The sequence below is a fragment of the Buceros rhinoceros genome, unplaced genomic scaffold (assembly GCF_000710305.1).
Source record: "Buceros rhinoceros silvestris isolate BGI_N320 unplaced genomic scaffold, ASM71030v1 scaffold19396, whole genome shotgun sequence".
In the NCBI taxonomy this organism is placed as follows: Eukaryota; Metazoa; Chordata; class Aves; order Bucerotiformes; family Bucerotidae; genus Buceros; species Buceros rhinoceros.
The window spans coordinates 22,774-34,155 of record NW_010417143.1 but is presented as its reverse complement, the minus strand read 5'-3'; the positions used below and the strand labels follow the sequence as shown (position 1 = coordinate 34,155).

At 37.2% G+C, this 11,382-nt stretch overlaps 1 protein-coding gene across 1 annotated transcript in view; it reads left to right on the top strand.

Moving 5' to 3' along the window:
• The first annotated feature begins 703 nt into the window (after nucleotides 1–703).
• CCDC18 (coiled-coil domain containing 18) overlaps nucleotides 704–11,382 on the top strand; it is a 23,706-nt gene continuing 13,027 nt past the window's right edge. The window contains exons 1-12 of the mRNA XM_010138102.1: nucleotides 704–834; nucleotides 1,015–1,165; nucleotides 1,418–1,585; nucleotides 2,513–2,622; nucleotides 3,455–3,583; nucleotides 5,087–5,183; nucleotides 5,949–6,070; nucleotides 7,460–7,769; nucleotides 9,079–9,179; nucleotides 9,289–9,449; nucleotides 10,055–10,275; nucleotides 11,047–11,157. Of these exons, the coding sequence (XP_010136404.1) occupies nucleotides 704–834; nucleotides 1,015–1,165; nucleotides 1,418–1,585; nucleotides 2,513–2,622; nucleotides 3,455–3,583; nucleotides 5,087–5,183; nucleotides 5,949–6,070; nucleotides 7,460–7,769; nucleotides 9,079–9,179; nucleotides 9,289–9,449; nucleotides 10,055–10,275; nucleotides 11,047–11,157 (1,812 nt within the window). The remainder of the gene's footprint in view (nucleotides 835–1,014; nucleotides 1,166–1,417; nucleotides 1,586–2,512; nucleotides 2,623–3,454; nucleotides 3,584–5,086; nucleotides 5,184–5,948; nucleotides 6,071–7,459; nucleotides 7,770–9,078; nucleotides 9,180–9,288; nucleotides 9,450–10,054; nucleotides 10,276–11,046; nucleotides 11,158–11,382) is intronic.

The following is an 11,382-nucleotide window of genomic DNA, read 5'->3' as shown; positions in this document are numbered from 1 at the left end:
AGTGGCGCGAAGGCAGAGGAGGGGTCGCAGCCGGGCCAGGCGCTTGTCAGCTCCGGCCTACAAAGCTGGTGGCTGGAGGAACCTCGAATCTGTCAGAGAAGGACGGGCGGCGGCAGCCCCTCGGCTGGGAGCGTTGTTTTTTTCTGAGTCATCTGACCCTTTCCCATCAAAATATCTCAAGCCCGATCTGCAAAGTCTTATTTGCTGTGGTGAAAGCTTCTCCCCTAGATTAGTAGCTCGTGTCCTGTGTGCTGTCCTCTGCCGCTATTTCGCTGATCCTTGGATAGTGAGGAAAGATCTGTGTGTTCGTTGTGTTTGCACTGTTACTTTTTTAGGCACCCTGCCAGTTGCGTGGGACTTCTGAAGTAACAAATGAGAGATTTCTGGCGACTAACCTATAGCAGGTTTTTCCAGTTTTCCTAAGTGGCAGGTCATGAAGCATCTTGTACTTCATGGATACGTACAAAGCTTTTTCTCAAAAAAAGGCAATTTGTACAGAGTAATTTTTACCTAGTGAACACAGGAAAAGGCAGTGTGCAAAATGTACTATTTACATTTGGAAATGCAGTATTTCCTTTTTTTTTTCTATCTCTTTTCCTTTTTCTTGTTTTTGCTTTATTTCAGGTATCTTTAAAAGGATCTGCAAATAGTTTTAACATATGTTTTAATATTAAATACCGTTTTAGCCATATGTGTGGTACCAATGGAACGTAGTATGTGGTCTTGCTCTAAAAGTGCTGCCGATGAAGACCTACTTGCAAATTTACAGTCGTTACAGATTCAGCTGAGGACAACTGAAAAAAACCTACAAACTGTAGAGGAAGAGCTTTCCAGGTATGAGTCTGTCTGGGAATGAGAGCAGCCTGTTTCTTGCAGTGTAAATATGTCTTATGCAGTGTAATAGCTTATTGCAAGTAGCTCCTTTTGTGCTTTTCTTTTGAATACTCTTTATGATCAATTAAAAAATAAGAAAAAAAAGGCGTAGCAACTTCTTACTCTCCCTCCTAGCACTAGTACAAGTGAACATTATGGCCAATGCTGCGATGACGTTGTAGACTTCACTCTGGAGGACCTTGTTCAGCCTAATTGCAACTATCGGGGCTTTTCCATCTGTAAGAAGAACGCTGGTAAAACATCTTGCCAGGATTTTCAGAGAAAATCCAAAGTAAATATTGCACTTCATTACTTATTTTTATCACTTTGGTTTTCTGTTGTTTGCTATGTTAATGAATACTATTTAGGGCTTGAAGTTGATACACTCTAACATTGAGCATTATATCAACAGAGCACTCTGAAATGTAATATGATTTAGATACTTTTGTTTTGAGAGTTTCCCGTGACGTATGTATTGCTTACATATGCATACATAAGTGTTTGTGTGTGTGTGTGTGTGTATAAAACCTTTTTCTATGTCTAGTCTTACTCAGTATCCACAACTTGTGATAAAACCATGAAAGAAAATGAACATCTTAAGGAGAAGCTGGATGCCCTTCATGAGCAAAATGCATCTTTGACTTCTCAGAACCACTACCTAAAGAACAGAGTGGAAACAATGAACTTTGAATTGATCCAGTCAAATACAAGAGTATGTATTCATCAAAAAGAAAAACAAACCTCAAATACAAAAAAAAATGCCAGTGACCATGACTTTTGAGACTGTAATTCCAAGCAGAACGTGCTGGTTTTTGTCTTAATCTGTCTAAATTTGACTTTTAAATTTTAATATGCTGTTTTCTTATAATATTCAGTATTAATCGTGGAAGTGGATAGTTTGGAATCTTTCTTCATGAGCATATTCATTATGAATTCTATCTATTCATGTTCCAAAGTTGAATCTAAAGCCAGTGAGTCACAGAATGAAGAATACATTATGTAAGGAAACAGTTCAGTAATGTATTCGGTACTGTACATTCATGTGTCTGAGCTACGTTAAGATTAATGTGAATTATAATGGCACAGTAGTCTAGGAAAAATGTTGACCTTTCAGGTTGGATTAATATTGGTATTGTGAAAAAGTGAAGGTGCATTAGAAGGAAATACTGTATCTAATAAATCATTACTGATTCAATATATGCTTGTATGTAGTTAATTTTTCAGGACAACTCTATTCTTGTATTTGGTTTATATGTAACATTAATAAAACAGAGCTATGCCTAATACTTTTTGTGTGAGAAATGATATCTCCAACACAGTACAGATAAGGCGATAAGCAAAATGTTTGACTGTCTGGCATGGAGAGAACAAATAGTGGAATATTAACTTTCGGAGAAAAGCAAGAGACAAGATCAACATAGAAAGAAATCACTCTGCTAGACAGCATATCACACTGGGATGGTGCTAGGGAACCAGAAGGATGTTAAATGAGCAGGAAGTTAGAGGTCAGTTCGTGTAGATGAACAAGCATCTTCTACAGTAAGATTGAGAGCACTGTGTCATTCAACAAGCAGATTGTTCTTAACCTGAAGGTATATATGCAAGTGTTAATGAAACCTCAAATGTGTTTGTATTTCAGATTTCTTACCTTGAATCAACTTTAGGTACCCATTTAGTCAGCATTCCGAAGCTGAAAGAACAGATTGTAAACCTGGAAGCAGAAGTTTCAGCTCAAGATAAAATTCTGAGGTAATATGTGTACTTCTAAATCAGCATTTTATTGTGGTCTGCTTGCTAGGCCAGTCTCTTTTTTGAAATGACATAATTACTGGTACCATGTGGGTCATGTAACCTGGCGCTTGAAACTTTACTTTTAGAGCCATACCTAGGAGCAGGGAGATGTTTTATTTTGTACTGAGTGTACTTCCAGAAATGGAGAAAAAATAGTAAAGGCTGGATGCTAAACATGTGCCCTTATAACTGACAAGAGTGATTGTATGTTACATGACTGCATATTTTCTGTAGTAAACAAATATATTTTCAAACATGACTCTGCAGCATTTTGTGTGAAAGATTCTTTCTTCATGAGTGTATTAAGCAAGGCAAATGGCCAGTTAAGCTAACGTAAACTGTCAGAGGCTGTCAGGAAAACATACCTGTCACACGGTTTATCTTGCAACCTCATGCTACGTAGTGTTCAATTAATATCTCAATAGTCAGTCTTCACACCAGAAGTAAAAATATTTAATTTACGTTTTAGTGTTGTCTCCCACGTGTGTGTCCTGACCAGTCATAGTTACTGCCAGAAAAATGGTGATTTTTATATTCAGATCTCATGACACGAAGTCAGCCATTGGGGTCCTTGGCAGTTGTGACACCTGATGCCTATCGATGAGGTTTGGATACCGCTCCAGACTGCAGGCGTACCCCTGGGGTCTCTGAAGACTGTGAGTCTTCCAAACCTAGTTTTGAGAGTGCAGTGAGTTTAACTAGTGCTTCTCAAACGTGCAGAGAACCACAAAAATCTAGTTTATTTAAAAAAAACTTCCTATTTTTTAATTATGCTTTCTTTATTTGCTAGAGATGCAGAAGATAAACTAGATCAAAGCCGGAAAACAGGAATAGAAAGAGAAAACATGTTGCAAAGATATAAAAAGGACTATAGAAATCTGAAAATGGTGTTAATTGAGCGCAGCAAGCAAGGCAAAAGGTAGCTGAATAATTTTAATAAATACAGAATAAGAGTGCTTAAGTGTGTGTTTCCATTGGCAGATGTTTACTTTGTGGAATCAAATTATTTCTCTGCTTTAAGGATTTTTTTTTTTTTCAAATGAGGAAATTCTGTGTGAAGATACTTATTTAAATAGGCACTTTTAAAATCTTGCAAATTGCTGGTAGTTGCAGGCTGGTATCGTACACTAGTAACAATTTTGTCACTTGGTTTTTCCCCTTCTGAATAGATGTGGAGAGCTGAAGCGTGTCCATAAAATATTTTCCTGAATTATTTTTAATTTTTGCTAGGTAATTTCTTTCCGCTGTTCAAAGTTACATGTATAATCCTATCACTTCCAAAATGTAATTTTAAAGAAATGAGAGGAATAAGTAAGAGGATTTGTACCTGCCCAATTCATTTAACTGCATTAAAATTAACTGAATTAATGACTTGGGAGAACAAATGTAAACACTTTAAGTTAATAAAACTGAATTTCTGCCAGGTATTAAAGGCAACATATGGTGTTATGGTTAGTATTAACAATTACTACAGTTTGCTTTTAATCAGTAATTATAACTTACTATTCTTTGGCCAAGCAAACTGAAGTGCTTTAAACTAGCACTACTTTTTTTTTGTTATTCTGAAATCCCTTTATCCCCTTATCTGAATACTTTTGTCACCTCCAAATGCAGTGGTCCTCAGACCGAGAAACACCAGTCTGAGGTGTACTTAGAGGAGGCGCTTGCCCTGTCCCCACAGTTCCCTTAGTGGAAGAGGAACAAGTGTTACAGGGCAGCAGTAATTCTTGTGTGCCTGTGTTAGGTGTCCTGAACAGTCTGCATACCTGAGTTGTCCCGAGGTTGCTGTTTCAACTTCTTCCCTAGTGAATAAGGGTAGGGGAAAACAAGAAAGGGTCAGGGGCGCGAAGTAATAGAGCAAAACAGTAGGCAATCTGGATTGCTGCTTTGAACAGTTGCTCACCTGGTATCATCCCAGTCTCAGCTTCCTTTACTACTATAGATGCTATCTCTCCAGCATCTGCAAAATAATTTATCCTTTTATCAGTTCCTGTCAGCCTAACCTTCATTTCATCACAAGTGCTCTCTTCAGTGTCAAAATCTTTTCCAGTTCCCCCTAAACAGTTTGAATTTTTAATACGCACTGCTATTTTTTGCTTCCTTATCGTGTGCTCTATCCCAGTCCATAAGACAGGCTTTTACTGGTAGGGACAGGAGGATGATCTGAATCTAACTTTTTGAAGGGGAATCAAAAGTATTTATTTTCACATTCTTAGTCTTACTGGAAATGCTAGTATGCAAAAAAGATAATTGAAAATTAATTTATGCTTCTCGTGAAACTTTTTTACTTAGGGCTTGGAAAGTTGTCAGAAGAAATGAAGTTATCTGGAGCAATTAATTTAGCAGTTGTTCTTAGTAACTGAAGGAGACAGTTACATAATGACTGAAGTTTGTGACTTAAAATTGGTATGCTTCTTTGCAGAGCAGAAGAGCAAAGAAATGAAGCTTTGTTGAATGCAGAGGAGCTGACGAGAGCTTTCAAAAAGTATAAAGAGGAGACAACTGAAAAATTAGAAAAGGTAGAGTTTTTTTCTTCACTTGGTTTTGCCATGCTATTAGGGTTTTGCTTCTTCCAGTAAGCTAGGCAGCAAACAGCAACAGGTTCACCAGTGGGCGAGTAGTTTCTGCTTGTTGGTGGTAAAGTCCTAAGAGAGGTGGGGCAGGGTAAGCACGTGTTTGTGCTGATAACTTCAGTTGTCCAGTTTTAAACTGGATGGACTGTCTGGTCTGGAGAGTTTTCATCACGGAGGTATCTTAATACTGCTGTCTATTGCTTGTCAGCTGGGAATTTTACATATTAAAATTATAGGATCCTTTTAAAAGAACTCTTGACTCCATCTATATGATCTGTTCAATGAAACATGAGCTAGAGGAGAGCTAAGATGAAAATTAAGTCATCTCTCAAAGTTCCAGTGACCGAAATGGTTAATTCTTCCTGCCTTGTGAGAGGAGAAGATACAGAACTGTGGCAGTTAGGTCTTACAGAGAATTTTTATTTTATTAGACTTATTTCCTTGTGGAAGGAGATTGCCCGCTACAAATATGCCCTAAAATACTAAACCAAAATAACTTTTATTTTCCCCAAATGACAGGAAAAAAAGAGAACTCTCTTGCCTGTTTCCTTTTCTTCACAGTAGTGAGCAATAAAATTATCTACAGGCTTCCCAGAGAGGGGAAGAAAAAAAACCCCAGCATAGTGTTTATAGCGTTCTGTTTAAAAAGCCCATTGGCCATGGAAGCTTAGATTATTGTTGTACAGTAACAAAAAAAAATTGCCTTTCAAGGTTAAAGAGGAAGAATTAGTCTTGGAAAAACGTTTAATTAATTGTGAAAAAGAGAAAGAGAAGTTGAATGAAAAGTGTGTCAGCTACAGAAAGGATCTAGACATCCTAGAAGAGCAATTAAGGTAAGCAAAGGCTTTTAAAAATCTCTGTACTGTTATTTGAGGAAAAATTGCATGTTTCAAATAAACCAACTCAGGACCAGCATGAGTCAACACATAGGCTCAGCATCAGCGATACAACAGACAAAACCATAATACTGGTAAAAACCATTAGCATACACTTGGAAATTTCTAAATTATTTTCCATAACTAACTCTTAAAAGCTCTAGTCCTGCACACTACATATATTTACAGTAACAGGCAGCACCCCACCAAGCCTTCTGGGAGCGTAGGTTCCCTTGCTCACACACTGCTTCTGTGGGAGATGTGGGTGCTCTGGCTTTACGTACAGCTGTTCTGCTGCCCGCAGTCTGCTAGTGCACATGCCAGAAGAAAACACCCCATGAGTTCACTTAGGTGCGAGTCCCTGCTTGTTGCACACCATGTTGTCAGTCCGTAGCTAGAATGAAGAATACTCTTGGTGTCCGAGGGGAGGCTGCACTCAGGTTTGAACAGAGGTTGTGATGCTGGTGGCGATTTGCAGACGTGTCAAACTGCCACTTCGTTTCCATTCCAAGGTCTCTTCCCACTGTTAGAAATTTTTATACACCTTGTATGTTTCTGTTTAAAGTGAAGCCCCCTTTGTTTCAGAAATTTTTTTATAATTCTCTCATTACTTTAGTAAGGGAAGAAAACAATCAGCTGGTTGTCTTCAGCATTATTAGCTTTCAACAAACACCTTCTCAGACACTTTTGGGCGTGCCCTTCACATGTGTTGTCCACACTCACATTCCCATCTTAACAATTGTTCTTTAGGCCACTTTGGCAAGGGTGGGCAGTGTGTGAACACCCTTAAACTAGCTTGAGCCTGTTTAATAGTTCTCTGTTGCTGCTGGGGATCTTTCCTCTAGACTGCCCCCTTTTCTCTGGATTTGGCACTCATCAGGACATTTTGTAAATCAACAGGTGCCTCAAATAAATACCTTTCCATGGGCTAAATATACAAGTGGCTCACTGTACAGTCAGATAAGAGGGCAGAGAATAGGAGCCCTCCCTCCCTTGTTACTAGCAGAACACTAGACCTCCTCAGTCTTAGTACATTATCTTCATCCATTGTGATTTTAGCTATTGTTATATAGTGATTTTATCCTGGTCTTAAATTCCCTTGGCTTCAGCATAAGGGAATCTATTGATCTGATAGTGCTTAAAATGTTAAGTTGCTTAAGAATGAGAAGTTTGCCTCTTGGTCCTTAGGAATAGTGAAAGCTTAGTAAAGCAGTGAAAACTTTACTGTCCTTTGATAGAGCTAATCCTAGATTTTGAGAGGGAGTTAGAGTGTGTTCTTCTAGGTCTTTTAATAATGAAAATCCTCTCTGTTGAGCTATACCTTCTAAATGGATATACTTTTTTTAGGCAATTAAAGGAAGAGAATCATAGCACAAAAGAAGAAATTAAGTCTCTAAATGCAAAGAATGCTGAAATGGTATCAATGCTGGCTCAGACTGATCAGAAGATCTTTGAGCTTGAGAGTGAACTTAGTGAAAAACAAAGAGTACTTCAAGAGAAAAATGCTCTGATGAGTGAAAACGCAGAGCTGAGAGCACTTACTGCGCAGCAACACAACCAGCTGAAATTATGCCATCAAGAAATTGAAGACTCAAGGGAAGAGCTCAACATACTAGAAACCATTATTTCCCAGTTGTCTCTAAGTACATCTGAAGAGGTACAGTAACTGACATATCCTTAAAAGTTGTATTATATATATCTTAAACAACTGACATGGCATGGAAATACTGTGATGTTCTTGAGAAACAATCTGAGTAAAATACTTTGTTTTTCAAGATGCATGGATAACATGTTTTCTTAATTTAAATATTTTACCTTTGTCTTCTAATTCAAGAACAAGGAATAGGTGCTTTGGAATTGATTTGTCAGCAAGCATTTAAAATTACACTTTCCATTCCTCTTGTTCTGTGTATTGATTCTTCAGATGTACCTATTCTTTCTAAAACATTATGATCTCCTGTTATATGATGCAGAGGTTCTTCTCAGTACAACACTATGACGTTTCCCAAATGGCCAAAGAACCAGAATCGATGTGTCAATCTCAGCAGTGAAGGAATTACAGCAGGAAAGATGTTTGTAGGAAACTTTTTTTTTTTTTTTTCTGGGAAAAAGAAGGCTCACCTTCCCTGGCTGTGAACAAACTTTAGTTGTACCAGAATGAACTCTGGCCTTTGAGCCTGAATCTCGTACTGGTGAAGTTTATCACTAAACTGACTCTGGGTTTTTTGACATGACTCTCCCAATCAAAGTTGTAAACCGACTGGGATTACTGGACGGACTGTTTGGGAAGTCCAGAAGGGCTAGAGACACATATGAGGTCAGGAGTACAGATCGCATCAGATATCTGTATTTTTGAAGTATGAATGTGATTAGCTGTGATAGAAACAAAATCATGCTTTCTGTACGATTTTGGAATTGCTAGGGACCTCTGCTGAAGAGAATACAGTAATTTTGTATAAAAATGCTGTTTTGGGCTGTTGTGACCATAGATGTTTATTTACAAGAGCCTTAAAAAAAACTGGTTTAGGGCCCCTTTTGTAAAATACGTTTACATTTTCTATTAAAAAGTTTGGATTATTCTAGTAATTTGATGAAATATTCAGAAGCCCTCTGTAACCTGTGGAAAAATCAATATCTGGAAGGAAGCATGATGTGAGAAGTTCAAAACGTGGACTTACTGATAGTATCTTCATTTATTTGATTTTTCACAGCAAAAATGCTCGTGGTTCAGTGCCTGAACAAAGATATCTAAAAGGAATGGTCTCATTTGCAGGGGGCCTTAATGCCTATAATTTCTACTAATGTGAGACAAAGTTTTAGTGCTCTTACTTGGGAGAATAATCTTAATGATCGAGTTAGCCAAACTTCTAACATAGATGTCCTAAAATTTAGTATAACACATAAATTAATACTCTGTGAAGCAATAAAAAGTTGATTTTGCATTAATCTTGGTTTTCCCTTTTTAGTTTAAATGGCACCACTTGAAATACCAGCTATCCAGTTCCTCCACAGAAGAAGCTCTCTCTGAATCTTGCGAATTGAATAAACCTTTGATTGCAGACTTCAGGTATAACTTTCTGGTTACTGAATTATGGCAAGAATGGGCTGGTAACAAGGTGGTATTAGAACTAGCATGCAGAAGGAATGCTGAATAATTGGCTACTCCTTTGTAATAGCGTTAAACTGGCAGCAAAGGAAGCAGAAATTCAAAAGCCTCATGCAAACTTAACTATCTGTACTGAAGCTGAGCATCTTTCTAGTGATAATGAAGGACAAGAAAATCACAGGATATGTGGCTTGGAAACAGAGCCTGTCAAACTGATCAGAAGTCAAGGAGGTAAGCGTACTGAAATAGCTGTGCAGTTCTGTCTGATTAATCCCAGAACAGGAATTTTTGGTGGGTTTTGAATTGTTTTATAGTATTTTTTAAAAATAATCTGAGCTAACAGATATGGTTTGGAAGAACAGGGAGCGTTTTGCCACCTTGGAATTCTGAAAATTGTCATTTTCTCCAGGCACAATATTCTTCTCCCTTCTGCTAGTTACGTTACTTGTTCAGCAGCATCCAACCTATGACTTGATATTGAAACAGAACCATGTGTTTTTGCTTTATGCAGAGGACTCCATACTTTCTTTGATTCTTTTCTCTTTATCCTGTTGCAGAATACCTGCAGTTGCTCCTGCGATAGGACTGCTCCATGTAATGAGTTCAGGTCACATATATAATGGGGGAGTTTTTTTGTTTGTTTTCATGAGTCATAGCTTTCAGTTACATTGAGGGGTGTGAGGCAAAGGGAAAATAAACAGTCTTGCTTCTGAATACTCTTTGTGGTAGTTCAATATGCTGTCATTAAATTATTTCTCCTCTCTTTGTGTGTTTATTTGCTTGAGTTTGTATGTTCTTTTATAAATTAATCTTACATTTATTTTTTCTACTTTGAGAGAGGAGAAAATGTCAACAGTTGGAACTTATCAGCAAACAATTTGAAAAGGAGAGGCAAAGATTCCAGAAAGAGATAAAAGAGTTACACACTAAACTGAAAAAAGCAGATGATGAGAATTCTTCTTTGAAGACCAGCATGGCTCAGAGAGTCAGTCAGTTTCAAATCATACAAGAAGACCTACTGAAGAAGGCTTCAAAAACCAGTAGCTTAGAGAGAGAAGTAAGATATTTAGCAGCACTGAAAAAATATGTCACTTTCTGTTTAGTTCAGTAATCAAAGGTAGTTAAGACAATAGTTATGAAAAAACTGCAGTTGCCATATTAATTTTAAAATCTGGCTTATGTAAGAAAAATGGGAAATAAACTTTTGAGAAAGCAGAAAAACTTTAAAGATAGCAGCCTTCATTTGTTAGTTGTCAGAAAGCTCATTTTAGTTAGTGGGCTTTACTACTACTGCTATTTTGATATGTTATGTGGAAAATATGCACAGTCTTGTTGCTTTGGTATGGTTGAATTAATGCGTAATTGTTAGTACACATTGAAAGAACAGTTGCCAGAGATAAACATCACTGCTGGAGAGTTCAAAAGAAAGAACTAAAGCTTCAGCTAGCTCTTCTCTGATTGAGTAAGTTAAAATGCAAATGTTTACATTCTAGTGCTCACGTGTGAGAATTCCAGCATAATGAGATTTGCAATATTTCCTAATAACATCCATAAATGTTATAAATCTGTAATAGCTAATTCACTTATGGCACTGACAATTAAAATGAATTGGATAAATCTGTGATAAATTATCCTGAATTCTTCTCTGTAAGTAATAACAGTTTAACATAAAGGTTATTGAAGATCATCAAAAAACCCCAAATAATTAATTAAATTACTGGGAAATAGTAGTAGCTAAAATTGAATTGGTGGTAAGAAAGTATATGCAAATACTTGAATAAACCTGAAACAGTTGTCTTCATGTCGGTTTTCTCATACTTAATTTCAGATAACAAAGAAATCTTCTCAACTTTCTGCACTTGAGAAACAGTTGGAAGAAAAGACTATCGCTTATTCCACTGCTGCAGCAAGAAATACGGAGTTGGAACAGGAACTTAAGGTAAAACAGCAGTGAGAAACTATGTTTATGTAAAAAGACATAAATGGAGATTGAAGTTTAAGTATTTTGCATATTCAAAATGTGTAGACTTTCAGATCTGTTAAACGATCAGGTTTTAGACAGTGCTTCAAAGATCCCTCTTTTCCTGCTTTTGAAAAAGTGAATTGTTAATAGACATGTTCCTTTTTCCTGGTGATGATACGTGTAATGAAAATCTGGTCCTGC